Raw genomic sequence first — 22971 nt, forward strand, 5'->3', positions numbered from 1 at the left:
CTCTTGTTGGTTCCTGAACCAATTTCTCCATGAAGCAGTCATTTATTACATCCAGGAACTTTGTCTCTAGTAAGTCCTGATGTTACATTTACCCAGTCAATATTGGGGTAATTGAAATCTCCCATTATTATTGCACTGCCAAATTGGTTAGCTTCCCTGATTTCTCTTAGCATTTCATCATCTATCTGACCATTTTGTCCAGGTGGACGGTAGTATACTCCTATTACTATAATCTTACCCAACACACATGGGATTTCTACCCATATAGATTCTACTGAGCATTTAGTCTCTTCTATGATCTTTATCCTGTTGGACTCTATATGCTCCCGGACATAAAGTGCCACACCCCCACCAAGTTGATCCTCCCTATCATTGCGATATAATTTGTACCCTGATATAGCACTGTCCCATTGGATATCCTCCTTCCACCAAGTCTTTGTGATGCCAATTATGTCAATCTCATCATTTGCTGCTATACACTCTAACTCTCCCATCTTACTTCTTAGTCTTCTGGCATTGGCATACAGACATTTCAAAGCGTGTTTTTTGTTTGTTTTAACAACCTGCTTTTTAGTTGTTAGGGATAATTCGGAAATCATTAGCTTTGGTGATTTTTTACATATAGGCATTTGTACTATGTTTGCTTTTAATGGAACCTCTCTGTTGGGATGCCCTAACTCTCCTGTTTCATTAGTATCCTTCAAGGATACATTTATCTGAACTATGCACTGCTGAGTGACTGTCTGCTTTCCCCCCTGTTCTAGTTTAAAAGCTGCTCTATCTCCTTTTTGAAAGTTAGTGCCAGCAGCTTGGTTCCACTCTGGTTAAGGTGGAGCCCATCCTTTCGGAAAAGTCTCCCCTTTCCCCAAAAGTTTCCCCAGTTCCTTACAAAGCTGAATCCCTCTTCCCTGCACCATCTAACAGAAACCTAAGGTCAGCAAACAAAGCACTCCTTCCATCAGTCAAAACTGCAAGACTAACAAGTACGAAAGAGAGCACTATCACTGACAGGACCGATACTATGGAATTCCATGCCCCTAGATTTAAGATTACAAAGAGACAGCAAAACCATTAGAAAAGGTTTAAAAACGTGGCTCTTTAAACAAGCTTTTCAGAAAGAGAAGGGTGAATAGAAACCAGGGACAAGCAAAGCACGAACAATAAAACACCCACACACACTGCTGTATTCACTAAATGTGTAGTTTTTAAAGGACAGTCACAATTTTAAAGTTAATTCTGAAATCAAAACCGAGAGACCTGGACAAGATTCATTACATTTAATATTGATCACTAACAGTTACCGAACCTTATGGCACTTTTGTAATCTGACAAATTGCAGCATTATTACTTTTATGTGCCTTAATGTAAACTGTTGTGACAGTCCACACCAAACGACGGTATAGAAAAGATTTAAAATAAAATAAATCGTCTCATCCATGCATTGTGGGCTGAACAGGGAGTGAATGGGAGAGTGCTGGGGGGGGGGGGGGGGAAAGAAGAGGAGGGTTGCTGGGCAATGTGACTTGGCAGCAGGTGAGAGGTTGTGAGATTTGGGCATAGCTATTTTATCATGATAGATTCTGGCAAAGAATCCTGAAATTCATCATGTAGAAGAACTACAGAACAAAAAAGAAACAGCTCCAGTTTCTAATGTATGTGTTTCCCAATAGTGGGCCGGATTTTAAAAGGGTTACGCGCATAAGGTACGCGCGTGACCCTTCTAAAACGGCCCTGCGCGCGCCGAGCCTATTTTGCATAGGCTCAGCGGCGCGCAAGGCCCAGGACGCACATAGATCCCGGGGCTTGCAGAAAGGGGCGGTCGGGGGCGAGTGGGTGGTCCGGGAGAGTGGCAGAGTGTCCCGACAGATGGGCCTGTGTTGGGGCCTGCCGCGCCAGCAGACAGCCGGTGCGCGTAAGTTACTACTGCCCGGAGGCAGTAGTAACTTTTTGAATAAAGGTAGGGGGGCTCTAGATAGGGGCCGTAGGGGTGGGTTAGGGAGGGGAAGGTGCTGGGGGGGTGGATGGGTGGAACAGGCAACGCGTGCAGGGCTCGGCGCGCGCAAGTTGCACAATGTGCACCCCTTGCGTGCGCCGACCCTGGATTTTATAACATACGTGCGGCTACGCGCGTATTTTATAAAAACCGGTGTACTTTTGTTCGCGCGCTGTTTTTTAAAAAGTACCCAAGTTTGTTTTGTGCTGTAGAAACTAGGAATAGCTTGCACATATCTGTTTCAACATAACATTCCATGAATGATTTGCCTGTGTGCTGTTTCAGGGAATAAATTGTGTAGTCTTTTTAACCTCAAGATCTTAAAACAGAATAATGCTGGCATATAACATCAGAAATAATCGTTCCTAAGATACTCATGTTCACATGACTTCATTAGGACAGGCAATTTTTAGCAAAGGCAACTTTTCTTTTTAGATGAGCAAATGAAATGTTGCCTAGTCTGCCCCCAGTGAAACAATTTGAACATAAGTCCTTGGGATTTATTCTTTGTGGTTCAGTGTTTACCACGATTTCCTGTTTCAGCTGTAAGAGTGTACAGATGTTTCAATTCTTAAATCAGGATTTTCAATCTTTCTTTAATATGACTAAATTTTCTTGTTTTACAGGCTGCTTTCATCCGTGATGTATTGCTGCCAGGCGAATGGGATGTTTGCGTAACCTCATATGAAATGCTTATTAAAGAAAAGTCTGTATTCAAAAAGTTTAATTGGCGCTATCTAGTTATAGATGAAGCCCATAGGATCAAAAATGAAAAATCAAAGGTAATGGAATGTATATATGTTAAAAATGACTTTTTTTTTTAATCACTAAAAAGCTACTGAAATGTTGCATGTGCATGGTGTAGTTCAGATTTATAACTGGTCTGTATTTGTTACAGTTATCAGAAATTGTAAGAGAATTCAAGACTACAAATCGCCTCTTGCTCACAGGAACTCCGCTTCAGAATAACCTGCATGAGCTCTGGGCACTGCTCAACTTTCTGCTGCCAGATGTGTTCAACTCAGCTGAGGTTAGAACCAATCTTCCAGGTTTAGAGCAGGAAGTAATGGGGCAGTCAGGAACTATAGTTCAACATTGCTAATAATGTAGCTCACAGTGAGCTGGAGTCTCATGGCTCAATGGTTAGTTCTTTGTAAATTGCGTCCCATCTCTTACTGTGTTTGTGCATGATGCCCTCACTTTCACCTCAGAACAAGTAATCTTGTGACAGAACCTGCTTGCACACATCATAGTTCAAATGAAAAATGCTTCATTGTGCATTTCAATTTTATTATTTCGAAGTATAAAATATACTTGTGATAGGGCTTAAATTTCAGCTGGAACTGTCTGAAGATCTGCTCTGGTGACCATTTTCCAGCTTTGTGGACTGACTGCTGATATGGAATTGTAGATAAACTTAGCAATCTCATAAATTTGAAAGTGTGGTTCTGGCATGTAGTGGCAGAATTGTGCTCTTCCTAGAGACTGCTCAATTGAAAAAGAGGAGGCTCTAAGAAGTAATTTTAAAAAATCTAAACCCTGACATGTTATGACAAGGATTGCAATGGCGGGAACATTGACATCAGGAGTGAGATACATCTACAATGTTATAATAGCAATTCTTTTATTTTGAAAACTGTTTTTAAATTTCCTTTTACTTAGTGTGGAAATTGAGAAATTTTTCGTTCCCAACTTTGTAGGACTTTGACTCTTGGTTTGATACCAACAATTGTCTCGGGGATCAAAAGCTAGTCGAACGTCTCCATATGGTAAGGAATATCAACTTGACTAACTGTAACCTTAAATTGTGTGTTCTCACTGTACATGGTTTACTGGTACTCGGTGCTACTGATGACACCATCAAAATTGTTCAGTCTAAAGAAGGAAAAACATGAGCAGGGTACCTAAGGGATTGGTTTTAGGGCAAGTTCTGCTCAGTATCTTTGTGAACAATATTGTTAGAGATTAGGAGGAAGAGTTTCTCTTCTGCAGATAAGATCTGCAATAGAGTGGACATACCTGAGAGTGGATGGTATAAAATGTAATCTAAAAACGCTTGCGTAATAGCCTGCTAAATTTAAATACTAAAAAAATGCAGAATCGTGAATTTTGGGTATATAAATCTGAGAGAGCTATTAAGGAGAGAGTTTGATTTCCTCCAGAATTGGAAGAATAGTAGGGTACATGGGGAAAGGCCTTTGTACAGGTTGTTGGTGTGAGACAGGAAAAAAGACAGTCAAATACCTGAAAAGTTTTAATAATTTATAAGAAGCAAACCCTTATTAATGGAAACAAAGTTCTAAAACAAAGGGTTATGATAAGATCTGAGCAGGTATACAAGTGCAACACCAGGAAATATTTTTTCACAGAAAGATTGGTAGATGCATTGACTGCCTTCCGGCATGGGTGATGGAGGCTAAGATGATAATGGACTCCAAGAATGTATGGGATAAGCACGATTCCAAAAGTGAAGAGGCAATAGAAAAACTAAACTGGGTCTGTTTGATACGCTACAAATACAATTGTTTAGAAACCCTACTGGGAAACACAGGTTCTCATAGTCTCTAGCGGAATTAATGTTCCTCATTTTGACTGGATTTGTATGGCAGAGCATCCTCTGGAAATGCCATGGGGACCAAGGCGGCCAGATATTCAGATAACTGTCACACTCTGGTCTTGGTGCTGTTTGGATTATTCTGGGATCTTGTGGTTGGAAGTGGGGGGTGTTGCATGCTCAGCTACCATGGAGGATGGAGTACCCTGGAGGAAGATGATAAAAATGGTCTTGGATAAACATATAAATTTATCAGAATAAGACCTGTAGAAATATCTGGTGTGGATATTATATAACTGATTAAAAGAATTTAATATAGTAACCTTATGATATGAATTCATTAGTTAGAAAACAGTTACATACACTTTTTGTTAGGTAGTCAATTTTATTGTAGCCTAAATTGTTAAATAGCCATATGTAAGGGAATGCCTTATTAACCGTTTACAAGACCTCATAAGCTTTTGGGTATTAAAAATCACTTTGGCTTGACTGATAACTTCAAGTGAATATCGTACCCGAAGTGGTGTTTAATCATAGGTCTTTAAATGATACATTTTTCTTTTTCTTTCTCTATTTTTGTAGTATTTTTTTTTAAATATTATCTTCTTTTTGGAAACACATTATCTTCTCTTTAGAAAGCCATTATTTTAAAGTGATACTTTCTTACGACTTTGTACATTTAATCCAAATGGACAAAATGGACACTTATCTCAATTATATTGTGGATCCAGATTCATTAATTGTACTTCTCCCGGGAGAGCATACTCATAGAGGTACAATTAAGCTTTTGTGCTCATTAGTGCTTTACTGACACAACCAGTGTCACCTACCAGGCATCGATGCCACCCCAGGAGCCATCAGGGACACCACTGACCGATTCAGTGTTGGTTCACAGCTTCCCAAAGGAGGAAGCTTGTCCAGAGACAGGAGAGACACTCGTGGCTGAGTCCCCATGGCCAGCTGAGCCCATATTGCTGGCTGGAGGCAGAGTACTCAGGGCCCCATCTCTGTCGTCGGGCAATGAGGATGAGGGCCCCATGACCCATGGGAGGATGACACCTCTGATGTCTGCAATGATGCGTTAGAGGGCCTTCTCCTACTGATAGAAGGAAGTCTCCTCCAGAAGACCACCTATGCAGGATTTGTCAGGGAGATGGTAGAGACATCCTGTTTCAGTTGCAAATGGAAGAGGGTACCCGGCACAAAATGCTGGATATCCTCCAGTTTGTGGAGCCTCCCAAGGAGATCGTGGTAGTCCCAGTGTATGAGATCCTTGTGGAGTTACTGCTGAGGATGTGGGAACACCCCCTCTATTTCTTCTGTCAACAGGAAGTTAGACGCGGCCTTTCTCATCTGAAAGGCTCTCAGATTCGACAGATGTTAGCTACCGCACTAGTCTTTGGTCATAGAATCTGCTCTCGAGGGCCAAGTGTACTCTGACCCATTCCTTGGTGTCTCTGGGGAAGGATCAGAGGGCCATGGATGCTCCTCTGGGAGAAAGGTGTATTAAGGTGACATTCATTGCCCTCATAGTGGCCTATTAACTCTATATGAGCCAGTATATGGGGACATTCTGACACACGGAGCCAGTAATCTTTACCGGCTCATCCTTCGGCGATCCACGTCGGATGGTAAGTACCCGCTTCTGTGGCATTCCCATTGAGATGAGTTCTCTAATTCTAGCCACATGGTTCGAAAAGTTCTAGGTCATGTACCTTCCAAGAACCGTATTAGTGTCACATATCGCTATGCTGGCTATGTCAGCCACAATACCAAGAGAACCTCTCTATCATATCTTTGGGATTACATCAGGGCTTCCTCCCTTTTCAGCAACGAGGCTCTGTACTGATTAATGCTCTGGCTTCTGGTTCCTGCTTCAGAACCAAAGTTGCAGATGCATTCGCTGATCTGCTAAACACGAGATCCAGCAAATATTGCCTCAAGTATAAGTCCACCTCGAAGCCTGACGACAGGTCTCTGTGTCTCCTTGTATAGCACACAGAAATGCGGGTAAGACTTTACCGCTCACGCTCCTGTGGGAGGTTACATGATATCCAGATTACATCAGCCCCTCCAGTTGGACACCTCCTGGTCTCCCAACTGGCCGGATATCAGAGCGCCCACCCCACCTTGTACCAAACTTCCCGGTACACTCTCCCAGACGCTACAAAGCGCAGAGGGGGGAAGGGGGGGGGGAGTTTGGGGAGTTTTAATTACACTATTCTTTCTTTCAACAGAAAGTAGTTACTCTCCACCCATCCTGGACCTCAGAAATACCAACTTTCTTCAGAAGGCTCAGGTAACATGCTATCTCTTGTTACCATGCTTCCATATCGCAGTAAATACATTACCTCTAATCTTTCTATGTGCTTCATGGTGAGTCAGTAATATTACAATCCCAAGCTCTGCCGGTTACACTAGCTTCGGCAACTGGGGTATTCATTGAATCATTATCGGTGAATGCTGTATCTCTGCGGAGTGCAACATCATTCATGCTTTTCCTTGCATGGACAGCTGCATAACCACAGTCACTCCACGCAAGGACGTCTCACTTCATGACTCACTGTACATTTACTAACTGGGATTGCTGTCACTGCCATAAATCCCTTATACAACACTTCTGGACACCACAGTCATAATGACCTTCCTTCTTGTCGCCTCCACGGCTTTGTTTAGACAGCCTTCCTTGTTGCTTTATCAATCCAGCATATGCGCAGACATTCTAATAAATTCTTTCATGTCCCTGAGTGCATTTTTCCATAATCTCAGCCCCTCAATTCTTCATTGTCGGGCCATGGGGTTTTTCACTATGCACTTTCCTCATAGATCCAAAACTGCTATGGGTTAGATTCAGTGAAATTCCATTATCAGTGGGTCTAAGCTGTTCAACCGCTTTCGTCCCTCATCCATATTGCAGATCTAGAACCAAAACCTAGTCTGATTCTGCTCATGCTCGCATTTACTCAGGGTTGTAAAGTTTGACCTAAAAGCTTCTCAACCCAATATGCGTCTGTTCCACTCCAGGCACAGTTTCACATGAACTTCCTGGAGCTTGTAGCCATGACTTATACCCTTATGCCTTTCAATACTGCCTCTGCAACAAATCTTTGTGCATACAGACAGACAGCATAGGGACAATGTGCTTTCCAACACACAAGCACGCACAACCTCTTCGCTGCTCTGCAAGGAAGCTGCGCAGCTCTACCCTTGGCCCTTGCTCACTTCATGCATCCTCGGGCCACTTAGCTAAGAGATTTACTGAACGTTCTAGCAGACCTTCTCCATGTGGGTTTCCATCCTCTCGAATGGTCTCGGACTACATGTGTAGCGGGAAAAATTTTCTAACCCTGAGGTCAACCGAACTTGCCCTCTGCGTCCAAATCGAACCATACAGTGCACAGATTCTACTCCCTACACATGTTTCCAATGCATTCCCATCAAGGGTCTCTTAAATGTCTCTTCTGCTGCCTCTCATAGCCAGCACTCTTCTAATGTTGAACCGGGACAGGGTTCACTGTTCCTCAGACCCATGTCCTGGCCGAAACCAGTATGCTTACCATATTTCTCAGTCTATCACACCAGTAACCAATTTGCCTTCTCACAAGTCAGTCTCAAATCGTAGACTCACTGATGTTCTCAGGTACTGGTAGCGTCACAAAACCTTCCACACATAAATCCTACCATTCAAAATGGCATGATTTACCACATGACGCATACATTTCTTTTTCTACACAACTCTCTTCCCTTGCTCCCTCGGATTCTGCTCCTCAGACATCCTCCACATAGATACACCTCTGTTCCAATTGGTGTTTCGTTTGGGAGTGGGGATACCCGATTAACGGTAAACCCCTTCTGAGTCAGCTTACCATGGATTATCCACTGATCAAGCCGCCTCTATTTTCACTAGTCATGGAATGGATCCTATATCTTATCCTTATAAGTCTCATATGTTATCCATTCGATCCTTTCCATTCCTGTCATTTCACAGTTTGACGTGGGAAATACTTTCCCTCATAAATGTCATTTCTGCCAACAGGGTCAGTGAGTTACACACTTTGCGTTCTCATCCGACCCTGTGTTCCTCCGTCACCGAGTGGTTTTTACGCATTCAATTTCCTCAGGATATACTCTGCCCATTTTTCCCCAACACCTCTCGCTCACCAGAGCGAGAGGGTTTTTTCCACTTCTTGGACAGTAATAGTGCACTTGCATTCTATCTAGATCGCACTACATTCCATAGGAATTCCACCTAACTCTTTCCTTCTGTGGCAAGAGTCAAGCTGCGAGTTCCAGTGGGCAAACAAACCTATTCCTCCTAATTGACTGTATCGCTTTTCTACCAACAAGCAGGCATTTCACTACAACACTGTGTGTAACCACACTCTGTTGCGTGTCCCAGCCTTAATAGCTTCCCTCGGCCGCTGCTGCTTGTACATATTTATCAGACTGCAACCTGGAGTTCTCTCCATACCTTCGCAGCCCATTATTGCTTAGATACGACTAGCTGGCATGCTCCATGTTTGGCCAGATCGTCTACTCTTATTCTTTTCGGTTTAACTACTCAACATCCTTCCACCAACCCGTTAAGGGTTTCAGGATGCCCTCTGTTCCAAATTCCACCCCAGTCATTGCACTTTTCACGCGTCTTGGGTGCATTTGGTGCACTCTCGGGCATCCTCAGCTCGGTACTCACCCATATGTGAGGACTACCATCCTGCTTGTCCTGTGAGAAAGCAAGTGTTGCTTACCTGTAACAGGTGTTCTCACAGGACAGTAAAATGTTAATCCTCACGAAACCCACCCGCCACCCCGCGGAGTTGGGTCTGTATACGTTTTTACTTTTATTTTAGTTTCGCTTGTGCTTTTAGCTATAAGACGAGACTGAGGGAGACACCTATGGCTCACAGGGATAATTGCAGGCTGAGCATACTCAGTGTGCCAGTGTCAGTCAAAGCTTTGTAAAAACTTTGACAGACGTTTTCCATACAGGGCTCCATCCTGTGATGTCACCCATAAATGAAGACTAACATCCTGCTGTCCTGTGAGAACACCTGTTACAGGTAAGCAACACTTGCTATTTCAATATAAGCGCAGGAAATCCTCTTGCATTCGAGGAAACCATCCACACGTAGAAACTACGGGTTTAAATGGAAAAGATACTTGGCCTGGTGTTCTAAAGGTTTGCACTCCCTGGACTGTACACCTTGAACTTTTATTGGACTATCTGCATTCCTTATGTCGCAGGCCTGGCAACTTTCTCGATTAGGGTACATCTCAGTGCTATCACAGCGTATCATAGACCACACAAAGGACAACCAATTTCTGTCCACCCACTTGTCTCGAGATTTCTCAAAGGGCTCATTCACTTGTGTCCTCCATTGGTTAAACCACCAATTCTGTGGAATCTCAACATCATACTGGAACAACTTGTTACCTCCATTCGAACCGATGGAATCAATACATATAAAATACCTCACATGGCAAGTGGTATTCTTGATTGCAGTAACATCAGCGTGTAGAGTCGGCGAACTTTAAGCGTTGGTTCATTATAGTCCTTACCTACAATTTTACCATAACAAGGTGGTGCTTCGTACCCATCCCTCCTTCCTTCCGAAAGTTGTATCGCATTTTCATTTAAACCAGTCCATTGAACTACCAATTTTCTTCCCTAAACCTCATCAAAATAACCGACAAAAATTGTTACATACCTTGGACTGTAAAAGAGCGTTAGCGTACTACAAAACCAGAACGCACTCCGCATCAAGAGCCTCTCAGCTCTTCCTTTCCTTTAACCTTTAGCTTAAAGATGCGAATTGTTTACATATTCTTTAAAACGGTTAATTGTAAAATCTGTTATTAATATATTCATGCTGTTTAATTTTGTATAAACTGTTTTATGTAAAGCCTGTTGCTAAAATTAATGTTGTCTGTAAACCGAGGTGATGTATCTTTATACGTACCGCGGTATATAAGAATCTTGAAATAAATAAATAAAACCCAAATGCACCTGGACTTCCAGTTGCAAAGAGGACAATATCTAGTTGGATTGCACAATGTATTCAATTCTGTTACCAGAAGAAAAATGTACCTCTTTCATCTACTACGAACGCCCACCAGGTACGAGCGGTGGCATCCTCCATAGCGCATCTCCGCCACGTGCCGTCGGTGGACATTTGTAAAGCAGCAACTTGGTCGTCTTTACATACCTTCACTTCACAATATTGCTTAGATCAACAAACAAGGGAAGATGCCAAGTTGGGGACAGCAGTCCTGCATACTCTGACCTCATAGATTACTTTGGACTATCCACCAATAGAATCACGCAACCCCCCCCCCCCCCCCCCCCCCCCCCCCCCCCCCAATAAACAAGAATATAACAAAATGATAAGCCTCTTTAGTGTGATTGGGAACTTAGTACTCCCATGACAGCATGGCTAATTCAGCCCTGCTATCAACCGGAAAAAGCAAGTTTGCTTACCGTAAACGGTATTTCCATAGATAGCAGGATGAATTAGCTATGCTGACCCTCCCACCTCCTTGGATAGTCCACTCAAACTTGTTCTATTTAATCACAGACTGAGGAGAATCTGTTCTTTTGTGCGGCCACACAGAGCAAAGCTCTGTATTCTAGTATAGAAGCTCCGCCTACTGGGCCTGATAAACAGTTCCCATGACAGCATAGCTAATTCATCCTGCCATCTACAGAAATACTGTTTACGATAAGCAAACTTGCTTTTTTTTTTTTTTTACTCAACTCACAATTAAGCTCAGGAATGAGTTACCAGTGGATGTAGAGAAAGCTATTACGGCAGTTACTACCTGAATCAATTAAGCCTGTTACTTCACTTTCAATGCATATCCAGCATAGCTCTCTGCTTCAACGGCAGGGGGAATGAAGAAACGTGGATTTATATTCAGACAACAACCAACAAGGACTGAATTGCACAGGCTGGGTAAACAAATGAGCATGGGAGTAGCTTGCTTATTGCGGCAGTTACTACCCCTAACCAATTAAGCTAGATACTTCACTTAGATGCAGTTCCAGCACTGCTCTCTACATTAATGGCAGGGGTGGAAGGGAAATAGAACCAAAAGGTTACTAAGGGCCAAGAGAAAAAAAAAGTGTGAAAGCTTGCTGGGCAGACTGGATGGGCCGTTTGGTCTTCTGCCGTCATTTCTATGTTTCTATTAGTGTAGCTACATTTAAAAAAGATTTGGACAAGTTCCTGGAGGAAAAGTCCTTTAACCATTATTAAAGTAGAGTTGCAGAAAATTTGATCATATCACTTCTACTTTGATTGCCCTATATTGGTTACCAATAAAATTTAGAATAGATTAAAAATTTTGTGTTTACTACAGAAATCTGTCTATAATGAAAAAATAGAATGGCTAAATGCTGCTATTCACCTTTATACTCCTCAACGAAATTTGAGATCCATGAATTAAAGGCCTTTTGATAGTTCTTTCAGTTCAAAATGCACAGTTAAGTGAGGTGAGAGAGAGAGATATCAATTGCTGGACTGAAATTATGGAACTCTCTCCCCGCTGAACTAAGGCTGCAAAGAGAATTTGCAGTTTTTAAGAAAAATTGGAAGACCTAGCTTTTTAAACAAGTGTATGAGGGCAATGATTAAAGCAGTATCTTAAGTTTGTGTCAGATGAATAACTATGATGGATTTGGAATTAGGAATGATTGAGGCTTCTATTTTTGTGTATTTTTCTTGTTTTTATTTATGTATTTATTGTAACTATTTTTATCCTCGTTATTACAATGTATTTGATCTTAATGTATTTGAATTTCTTTTGATTTTGTAAACTGTGATTGGCCTCAGAATGATGGCAAATAAATAAATGCACTACTTATTCTTGGGATAAGCAGCTTAGAATCTATCTAGCCCTTGGGATCTTGCCAGGTACTTGTGACCTGGATTGGCCACTGTTGGAAACTGGATGCTTGGCTTGATGGACCTTTGGTCTGTCCCAGTATGCAAAGTCTTATGTTTATATGTTCTTATCCCAGGATACTTAGGGAGCTCAGAGATGTGCTGGTGGGTCCACTGAAAGACCTGTCCAAGAGATCCCTGGAAATGGGAGTGGTGCTGTGGGATTGGAGAAGAGCTGCTGTGGTCCCACTTCACAATAGTGGTAGCAGAGAGGAGGCTGGAAACTACAGACTGGTTAGCCTCACCTCGGTGATGGGAAATTGGAGAGACTGCAGAAAGAGAAGATAGTTCACTATCTACAATCAGTTTGGTTGATCAACTCGAGGTTGATGGATTCGCTAGGGGAAGGTCCTGTCAGACAAATCTGCTAGATTTTTTTGATTGGGTGACTGGAGAATTGGATCATGGAAAAGTGCTCTGTGATTACTTGGATTTCAGCAAAGCATTTGATAGTCACGCATAGGAGGCTTGTGATTTAAAATGAGAATCTTGGGAGTGAGCACCAGTGTGGTGACGTGAATTTACGTACTGGTTTATTTGATAGCGTTTAATGATAAATGGAACTAATCTGAAGAAAGAACCATGTTAAGTGGAGTGCCACAAGAATTGGTTTTGAGACTGGTTCTGTTTAACTTCTTTGTGAGCGACATTCAGAAGGGTTAGAAGGTAACGTTGTCTATTTGTGGATGATACTGAGATCTGCAACAGAGTGGACATGTGTACATAAGAAATTGCCATACTGGGTCAGACCAAGGTCCATCAAGTCGAGCATCCTGTTTCCAACAGTGGCCAAACTAGGCTACAAGAACCTGGAAAGTACCCAAACACTAAGAAGATCCCATGCTACTGATACCAGTAGTAGCAGAGGCCATTCCCTTAGTCAACTTAATATCAGTTAATGGACTTCTCCTCCAAGAACTTAGCCAACCCTTTTTTAAACCCAGCTACACTAACTACACTAACCACATCCTCTGGCAATAAATTCCAGAGCTTAATTATGTGTTGAGTGAAAAAGAATTTTCTCCAATTAGTTTTAAATGTGCTACTTGCTAACTTCATGGAGTGCCCCCTAGTCCTTCTATTATCCAAAAGTGTAAATGACAGATTTACATCTACCCATTCTAGACCTATCATGATTTTAAACAGCTCTATCATATCCCCCCTCAGCCTTTTCTTCTCCAAGCCGAACAGCCCTAACCTCTTTAGCCTTTCCTCATAGGGGAGCTGTTCCATCCCCTGTATCATTTTGGTCATCCTTCTCTGTACCTTCTCCAATGCAACTACCGTATGGGCCCTTTGCCCTCACTATGTCACTGGGACCCCAGTGACATAGTGAGGGCAAAGGGCCGTCGGCGCCATTTTGATTACTGGCAGCCGACGGCCCACGCCCTGGAGATCGTTCCCGGACCACTCCTGGACCCCCGCTGGACCACCAGGGACGTTTGGCAGGTCTTGGGGGAGTCAGGAGGGTGGGGGTTGTTAATTTAAAGGGTTGGGATGGGGTTTTTTTTGGGGGGGGGAGGGGATCCCAGAGAAAGAAAGGTTTTCTGATCTGGGGAGTGGACCGAAATGGCCCTCCCCAGACCCGAAAACAAAATGGGGAGGAAAAAAAAAGCTATGCACTCCCCTAATTTGCTCCATAAGACGCCCAGACGCAGAGCCGGTTTAGCACAATTTTTTTTTTTTTTTTTTAATTTTACCCCTCTGAATCCTAGGTGCGTCTTATGGTCAGGTGCGTCTTATGGAGCGAAAAATACGGTATATCTTTTTTGAGATGCAGTGGCCAGGACTGTACATACTTAGCAAGGTGTAGTCTCACCATGGAGCTGGCATTTTCTGTTTTATTCACCATTCCCTTCCTAATTCCTAACATTGTTTGCTTTTTTGACTGCTCCAGCACACTGAGCTGACTCTTTCAATGTATTATCCACTATACCTAGATCTTTTTCCTGAATGGTAGCTCCTAATATGGAACCTAACATCGTGTAACTTCTGCATGGGTTATTTTTCCCTATATTACTCCTGGGGGAATTCTACGCGCAAAAACTTAAAATTCTGCAAAGTTTATATTGGTCAAAATAACACAATGTACATGACAGTCTTTAATTACATTTTAAATTAATACAGAAAAAAGTTATTACTTAGAGATGCAGAATTATAAATATTTTGAGCTGAATTTCCCTTCCACTCGCTCTCCCTATTCCCTTGGCCACTTTGCCATCTCAGGCCCCAACTTCTCCACCTGCCAGTATCTCTCACTTCCACTTCTAGGCTCATCCCCTCCCTCTCTATTTCCAGTCCCAGAGTTTGACCTCGTCCTCAGTACTGCTCTTCACACAGGCTCCCTCTGTCCCTCCCTCTCTCACACACATGCTCCCTCTCTCTAGTACACATACACCCTCATACAGGCTCCCTCACTCTCTTGCGCGCACACATCCCCTGATACAGGGTCCCTCTCCCTTGCATACATACCCACACAAGCTCCCTTTCTCTCTCATGCATACATCCTCACACAGGCTACCTATGTCTCTCTTTCATGCACCCCTTCACACAGGCTCTGTCTCACACATACACAATCCCTTCACACAGAGACTTTGTCAGACACCTTCTGAAAATGCAAATACACTACATCTACCGGTTCACCTTGATCCACATGTTTGTTTACCCCTTCAAAAAAAATGAAGCAGATTTGTTAGGCAAGACTTCCCTTGGGTAAATCCATGTGGACTACGTTCATTAAACCTTGTCTTCCTTTATGCTCTGATTTTGATCTTTAGAATAGTTTCCACTGTTTTTCCCGGCACTGAAGTCAGACTCACTGGTCTTTTTTAAATATAGGGGTTACATTGGCCACACTCCAGTCTTCAGGTACAATGGATGATTTTAATGATAGATTACAAATTTTAACTAATAGATCTGAAACTTCATTTTTTAGTTCCTTCAGAACCCTATGATGCATACCATCTAGTCCAGGTGATTTGCTACTCTTTAGTTTTAGTCTGGCCTACTATATCTTCCTGGTTCACAGTGATTTGGTTCAGTTCATCTGACTCATCACCCTTGAAAACCATCTTCAGAACTGGTATCTCCCCAACATCCTCATTAGTAAACACAGAAGCAAAGAATTCATTTAGTCTTTCTGCAATGGCCTTATCTTCCCTAAAAGCCCCTTTAACCCCTTGGCCATTTAACAGTCCAACCGACTCCCTCACAGGTTTTTTGCTTTGGATATATTTTTAAAAGTTTTTGTTATGAATTTTTGCCTCTACGGCCAACTTCATTTCAAATTCTCTCTTCGTCTGTCTTATCAATATTTTACACTTAACTTGACAATGCTTATGCTTTTTCCTATTTTCTTCAGATGGATCCTTCTTCCAATTTTTGAACAATATTTTTTTGGCTAAAGTAGCCTGTTTCACCTCACCTTTTAACCATGCTAATAGTTTTGCCTTCCTTCCACCTTTCTTAATGCGTGGAATACATCTGGACTGTGCGTCTAAGATTGTTTAAAAATTACAATGTCCATGCCTATTGAACACTTTTAATCTTTGCAGCTGCACCTTTCAGATTTTTTTCTAACTATTTTCCTCATTTTATCAAAGTTTCCCTTTTGAAAATTTAGTGTTAGTGCTTTATATATGGCAGCGTAACATGGAGACTTTGGCTCATTCAGCTTACCCCAGAACCCTTTGCGGTCTGACTTAACTAAACCTGCTGGCATACAATGAACCTTTAACTGACCTCAGATTCAAGAATTTGGAAGACCTTTAGGCTCTGCAAAGCCTATAATTAAAGGTCAGGAGGTTATCGATGGCAGATGGCTGAAACTTCATTCTTTACTTATCTGGCTCCAAGAGACTCCAACTGAAATCAAAGTTTCTCCCTGCCCCCTGGAGATGAAATGATTGATCTATTGACAGAGCAAAGAAGTTCAGAAGAAACAGGGCACACATCAAAAGAAGGCCAGAAACAAAGGAACCTTAAGGTGGGTGGGGATTTCTCAGGCTAGAGAAGGTTAGCTTATTACACTGTCATATTGCATAAGTGATCCTCGTCACAGGCGTTTTCTGTATGGTTTGAACCTATAAAATACAGCTTTTATAAGATATTGGGAGAGACAGGCTGAAGTGCTTTCCCCTTTGTCGAAAGTCTGGTGGTGTCTCCCAAGGATATGCCATACTAAATTTATATTTGCTCCAACTAAATTGTGTAGTATCCTTGTGTAAAATACGTGCAGAGAAGCGCTTTATCAAAAGTCAGATAGTATGTACATGCTGTAGACTTACTTATTGTCCCCCTTCCAGTTATTAATTCAGATTTTATTGTTATGATCACTATTGCCAAGTGGCCCCACCACCGTTATATCTCTCACCAAATCCTGCGTTCCACTAAGCATTAAATCTAAAATGCCTGAAGGAGTTGAGAGTGAAAAGTGATTTCAGAAAACTTGAAGAGTGGTTGAAGATTTGGGAGCTGGGATTCAGTGCCAAGAAGTGCAGAGTCATGCATTTGTGGTGCGGTAATCCAAAAGAACTGTATGTGATTTGGGGGGGGGGGGGGGGGTAAAAGACTGATGTGAACAGACCAAGAGAGGGATCTTGGGGTAATAGTGTCTGATCTGATGATGGTGAAGCAAAGTGACAAGGCGATAGCTAAAGCCAGAAGAAAGCTGGACAGTCTCGAAAGAGGAATAACCAGTAAGAAAAAGGTGACTATGCCCTTGTACAGGTCCTTGATGGGTCTCCACCTGGAGTACTGCTAGTTCTGGAGTTCGTATCTCAAAAAGGATAGAGACATATGTCATAATGCCTCTGTATTGTTCCATGGTGAGACTACACCTTGAATTCTGTGTACAATTCTGGTCACTGCATCTCAAAGATATAGTTGCGATGGAGAAGGGCAACCAAAATGATAAAGGGGATGGAACAGCTCCCCTAAGAGGAAAGACTGAAGAGGTTAGGGGTGTTCAGCTTGGAGAAAAGACAGCTGAGGGGGGATATGATAGAGGTCTTTAAGATCATGAGAGGTCTTGAACGAGTAGATGTGAATTGGTTATTTACTCTTTCAAATAGGAGGACTAGGGGGCATTCCATGAAGTTAGCAAGTAGCACACTTAAGACTAATCGGAGAAAATTCTTTTTCACTCAATGCACAATTAAGCTCTGGAATTTGTTGCCAGAGGATATGGTTAGTGCAGTTAGTATAGCTGGGTTCAAAAAAGGTTTGAATAAGTTCTTTGAGGAGAAGTCCATTAACGGCTATTAATCAAGTTTACTTAGGAAATAGCCGCTGCTATTAATTGCATCAGTAGCATGGGATCTTCTTAGTGTTTGGGTAATTGCCAGGTTCTTGTGGTCTGGTTTGGCCTCTGTTGGAAACAGGATGCTGGGCTTGATGGACCCTTGGTCTGACCCAGCATGGCAGTTTCTTATGTTCTTATGTACAGGATGGAGGCGGTCCAGCGAAGGGCAATCAAAATTGTGTGGGGTCTCCTTCAGAAGACTGAGGAGATGTTGAAGGATCTAAATATATATACCCTGGAAGAGAAGAGGTGCAGGAGAGAGATGATATAGCCCTTCAAATATCTGAAAGGTTTTAATGATGCACAAACTTTGAAACCTTTTCCATTGGAAAGGAAACAGTAGAACTAGGAGTCATGAAATGAAACTCCAGGGGGAATAACGCTAAAGCAACATCAGGAAATATTTCTTCATTGATTGGGTAGTGGAAACCTGGGATGCCCTTCTGAAGGAGGTAGTGAAGATGAAAACAGTCAAAGCATTCACAGGGTTAGGGATAAAACCTCCAGCCTCTTAAATGACATGAAAGAAAAGGGTACATAGGGGGTTAACCTTAGTGCAGCGGTTATTACCCTTAACAGAAGGCATGGGGGTTGATATCCTTAAACAATAAGCCTTGATTAATTTGATGCAACTGCAACATAACTTTCTGCTTCGACAGCAGAGGTGAAAAGGGGAATAGATTCGGACAACAACCATTGAGGGCCCCATGTTTTATGGTCTGGGGTATTGATACACAGATAAAAGGGAAAAAGCACAGGACTGCTTTTAAGGCCAGGTCCAAAAGCAAAGTGTATCAAGCAGCATTATCTTAATTTTCAAGAAGGCTCCTCACCCAATAAAAATGTTGCTAACTAATTTTTGTGGGGTTTGACAATTTGGTTTTGATTGTAAATATTTCTATCCTTATCATAAAGCTTCAGGATAACTGCATGGAGCGGCAGTTACTACCACAGAGAAATATGGGGGTAACCTGCACAACACGACAAATACTACTAGAAGAAGCTTTGTGGGCAAACTGAATGTACCATTTGGTTCTTTTCTGACCTAGTTACTATGTTACTATGTTTTTTGTTCCATAGCATGGAATTACCTTCAGGTGTTGGGGGTCCATAGCGGCGATATTGGATTTAGTCCCTTGGGTGAGGGCTCACGTATGAGACCTTTTGTAGAGGGAATTGTTACCGGGGGCAGTCCCCTCAGTCTTGGGTGTATTCAGTCAATCTTCCATTGCTGGATCAAGCCAAGTGAAGTGTTGAAGTGGTGACTAAATGTTGAAGAACATGGAACAGGAAATGGAACTTGATTCCCTGTCATGCTTTACAATGATGACAAATACTAGTCTCCTCTAGTGGGGAGCACACTAACAAGTTCTGATTGCTCAGGGCATTCGAGCTCAGGAAGAGGCTAGGTGGTTCATCAATCAGTGAGGAGTAAGTAAGTAAGGAGAGCACTCTTGCACTTCGCTGCCCTACTTCAGAAACATAATTGGGATCTTGTTAGAGAACACTACAGCAATTGCATACATAAATCATCGTGGGGAACTAAAATATGGTAGCGCTTGAAGCTGAACAGCTAATTTGGACAGAAAAACATGAGAATCCTCTCTGTGGGGCACATCACTGGAATAGAAAATGTGCATGCAGATTTTCTCAGCCAGAACTCCTTGGTTCCAGGGGAGTGGCCTCTGGCTGATGAAGGTCTTTTCCAGGATAGTGAACAAATGGGGAAGCCCAATGATGGACTCGATGGTTTCCCTTGCAAAAGCCAGTTTTTCAATTGAAGGAAGGAAAGGGGGGGTCTTTGGGTTTAGATGCTTTAATTCAGGATTGGTCCTTACAAGGTTTTATTTATATATTTTTGCTGTGGCCCATGATAGGCAGGATTTTGCAGATCTCTAGGCACTGGAGTCTTGTGATTTTGGTGATGCCCGATTGACTTTCTTGATATGTGGATAGTAAGGATGTTGGATGGTAATCCAGTGGTAATTCCGCAATCCCAGGGGTTTGTTGTGTAGAGTCTGGTAGTTCGAGGACTGGGCTAGGTATTGTCTTAAGGCTTGGCCCTTGAGAGGGCATGCTTAGTCAAGGGGTTATTCCCAAGGAGTAATGAAAACTATTATTATGATGATGATAGATCGTAAATAAATAAGGAATAGTGAACCCTCTCTTTAAGGGCCAAGAAAGCTGCTTTGTCCTTAGCATATGGTAAAGTCTGGAAGGCCTTTGTAGTCTGGTGCAGGTAAGGAACTGTTAGCCAAGAGAGCATTTTGTTGCCTTTGATTTTGGAGTTCCTGCAAGAGGGTTTGAGTAAGGGTTTGGCCCTGAATTCTCTGAAGGTGCAGGTAGCAGCAATAACTTGTTTAGAGGCCATTTGGGAGGGCAAGTCTGTGGCTTGCTGGACATTTTTCATGGTGTAAAGCATGTTTGGCTTCCAGTAAGAGAACAGGTTCCTGCTTGGAATTTGAATCCGGTATTGAGATTCCTTTCTGATGTGTTTTAGCCTATAAAAACTAGAGATGTGAATCGGAACCAGGTTCGGTTCCAGTTCAGATTCAAATCTTTCAATTTTTATAGTCCGGCACGATTGGTTTTTTGTTTATTTGCTGCGCCCGAACCGATAAACAAAAAACCCACCCCAACCCTTTAAAAATGACCCCTTTGCTTCCAGAACCCCCCCCAAAACCGTTTTAAAATTACCTGGTGGTCCAGTGGGGGTGCAGGGAGCAATCTCCCGCGCTCAGATCATGGTAGGAGCACTGGATGGCGCCGGCCATCCAGTGCTCCTACCATGTGACAGGGGCCGGCCAATGGCACGGATACCCTGTCACATGGTAAGGGCAAAGGGCCATCGACGCCATTTTTATTAGTGGCAGCCGACGGCCTGAGACCGGGAGATCGCTTCCTGCGCCCCCACTGGTCCACCAGGTAATTTTAAAACTGTTTTCGGGGGTTCGGGAGGGTGGGGGAAGCAAAGGGGTCATTTTTAAAGGGTCGGTGGTTTTTTTTTTTTTTTTTATCGGGCCATCGGCGCCATTTTTATTAGTGGCAGCCAAAATGGCGCCGATGGCCCGAGAGCAGGAGATCGGTCCCGGGGCTTCCACTGGACCACCAGGTACTCGTAAAATATTTTGGGGGGGTTCGGGAGGGTGGGGGAAGGTAAGGGATTAGATTTAAAGGGTCGGGGTGGGTTTAGGGCTTGTTTTGGTGTGCCGGTTTTCCCGCCCTCCCCCCAAATAACTCCCGTTAGTGGACACTAACCCATTAACAATTTTTCACAATAAATCGGGGGAATTTCTATTGTATCGCGCACTGTAACGATTTTTGACGATTTAAAAAATATCGGATGATTTTTTAAATCGTCAAAAAACGATTCACATCCCTAATAAAAACAGCTTTGATTAAAATTCTAACTGAAGGTGGTTGTTTGGCAAATTGTTTAGCTAAATGTAGTTTGGAGATTCAGTCCCTGTTTTGTAGAGAACTTATTCTGAATTTTTCAGATGAAGCAGTGAACATTCGCACATCATCTTCCTTTCTTCAAAAGGTGGTTTCAACATTTCATCTGAACAGGACCGGTGCTAGCTTTTTTTGCTGCCATGTGCAAACAATTACTATGCTGCCCCTCCGCCCCCAATTCATTCTCTGTCCCAGGACCACCAAGAAAATGCCCAACTCCCTTCAGTGATATAAACTTTAAAAACTGACACCATCCCGCCCCCATCCAAACCCTTGGCTGGTGCAAGGGTATTAGGTCCCCTAGGTGAACCTTACATATAGCCTTCCACAACGCCCCCTGCCTCATTCCATACACACAGTTAAGAGTTATGAATTTATATTTTACATGAAAAATATCAAAGTACAGAACTGTATTCTGCAGTAAAAATAACACATTTTATTTACATGAACTGCCGTGAAGACTAAATCCCTGCAAAAAAGACACTTGAACCCATGTGCTATTAGGCTTATTGTGATGTGATGTTAGGTGTGGGCTTGACCCTCTGAAAGCCCGAATACACTAATACACTTCCTATTAGGAGAATGCCTCACCTCAGTCACACATGCAGAGCATAGCCTACCCTCACCAAATACAGAATAGAGCAACCATAAAGTAGAAATACAAATGTGCAGATAAAAACTGAATTGGAAATTGCAAGAAGCCAGACATTCTATGGAGTGCAACAATGAAAAAAAACCAACCCATCACCATTCCTCAAATATCAAACAATAAAATAAAAAAATAAAATAAATACATAATCATAATACTAAAAACATACTAATATAAAAAAAAAGCTGATGAATAAAAGATCAAATAATTAAAAACTCATATACAGATTGTTTATAAATGTCCCAAACACCAATAAAATATTTCAAAACAGCAGACACATCAAATAACGCCTGAAAAATAAAACTAAAAAATTTAAAAAATCGACGCTCTCCATAACTGGGAACTTTAATTTCCGCTCACTCCCAGATTGTCATGGATTAGTGGGAGAGGGATGCACAAACTTTCTCCTCTTTCTTATATACACACACATACAAGCTCATACACACATACGCTCCCTCTTAGACAAACCCGCAGGTGTCTCCGTCTTGTCTTTGGGATCTACCAGCAGCATCAGGCCCTCATCTTTATTTCAGCTGCTGGCAGGTTGGAATCCACCAGCAATACCCATTCACACACACGCACATATGCACACACTGAAGGCACACCGTCTTTCTTTTGCCAGCATCCTTTGAGCCTCTCTCGTTCCTCTGCTGCCGCTGTCATTACTGCTGCATGGCTATTGGGGAGGTGCCGATCGCTGCTACGGGCACTGAAGCCAGTTCTGCTGCCTCCTCCATGCAGGCCCTGCAGTATTAAAAAAAGATTTGTGGGGCTTCCACTTCCTCCATGCTGATATCGTACATCGCGAGATCGACATTGAGAAATTGCTACTCTTGCACATCCCAAAGACCATATAACTTAGTGAAAACCATTACCAACCCCAATAACAACTCAATCCAATATCCTAATGCTAGCTCCCAAACCGAACTCTGCAATTTATTGGGCAAATTCTTTGAACAAAAAATACAAACCATTGTTGCCACATTTCCCACCATAAACCCAACACCTACACCTCCGGTAATAACACAGTCCTGGGAATCATTTGAAACTTTTGCTAGCACTGAAATTATAAAT

At 42.5% G+C, this 22971-nt stretch overlaps 1 protein-coding gene across 3 annotated transcripts in view; it reads left to right on the forward strand.

The window, feature by feature from the left end:
- Nucleotides 1-22971, forward strand: part of SMARCA5 (SWI/SNF related, matrix associated, actin dependent regulator of chromatin, subfamily a, member 5) — a 453245-nt gene that overhangs the window by 166983 nt on the left and 263291 nt on the right. For all 3 annotated transcript variants that reach the window (XM_029599292.1, XM_029599470.1, XM_029599377.1), the window contains exons 7-9: nucleotides 2620-2775; nucleotides 2892-3023; nucleotides 3694-3762. In XM_029599292.1, coding sequence (XP_029455152.1) covers nucleotides 2620-2775; nucleotides 2892-3023; nucleotides 3694-3762 — 357 coding nt within the window. The remainder of the gene's footprint in view (nucleotides 1-2619; nucleotides 2776-2891; nucleotides 3024-3693; nucleotides 3763-22971) is intronic.

Source organism: Rhinatrema bivittatum, chromosome 1 (genome assembly GCF_901001135.1).
Source record: "Rhinatrema bivittatum chromosome 1, aRhiBiv1.1, whole genome shotgun sequence".
Lineage (NCBI taxonomy): Eukaryota > Metazoa > Chordata > Amphibia > Gymnophiona > Rhinatrematidae > Rhinatrema > Rhinatrema bivittatum.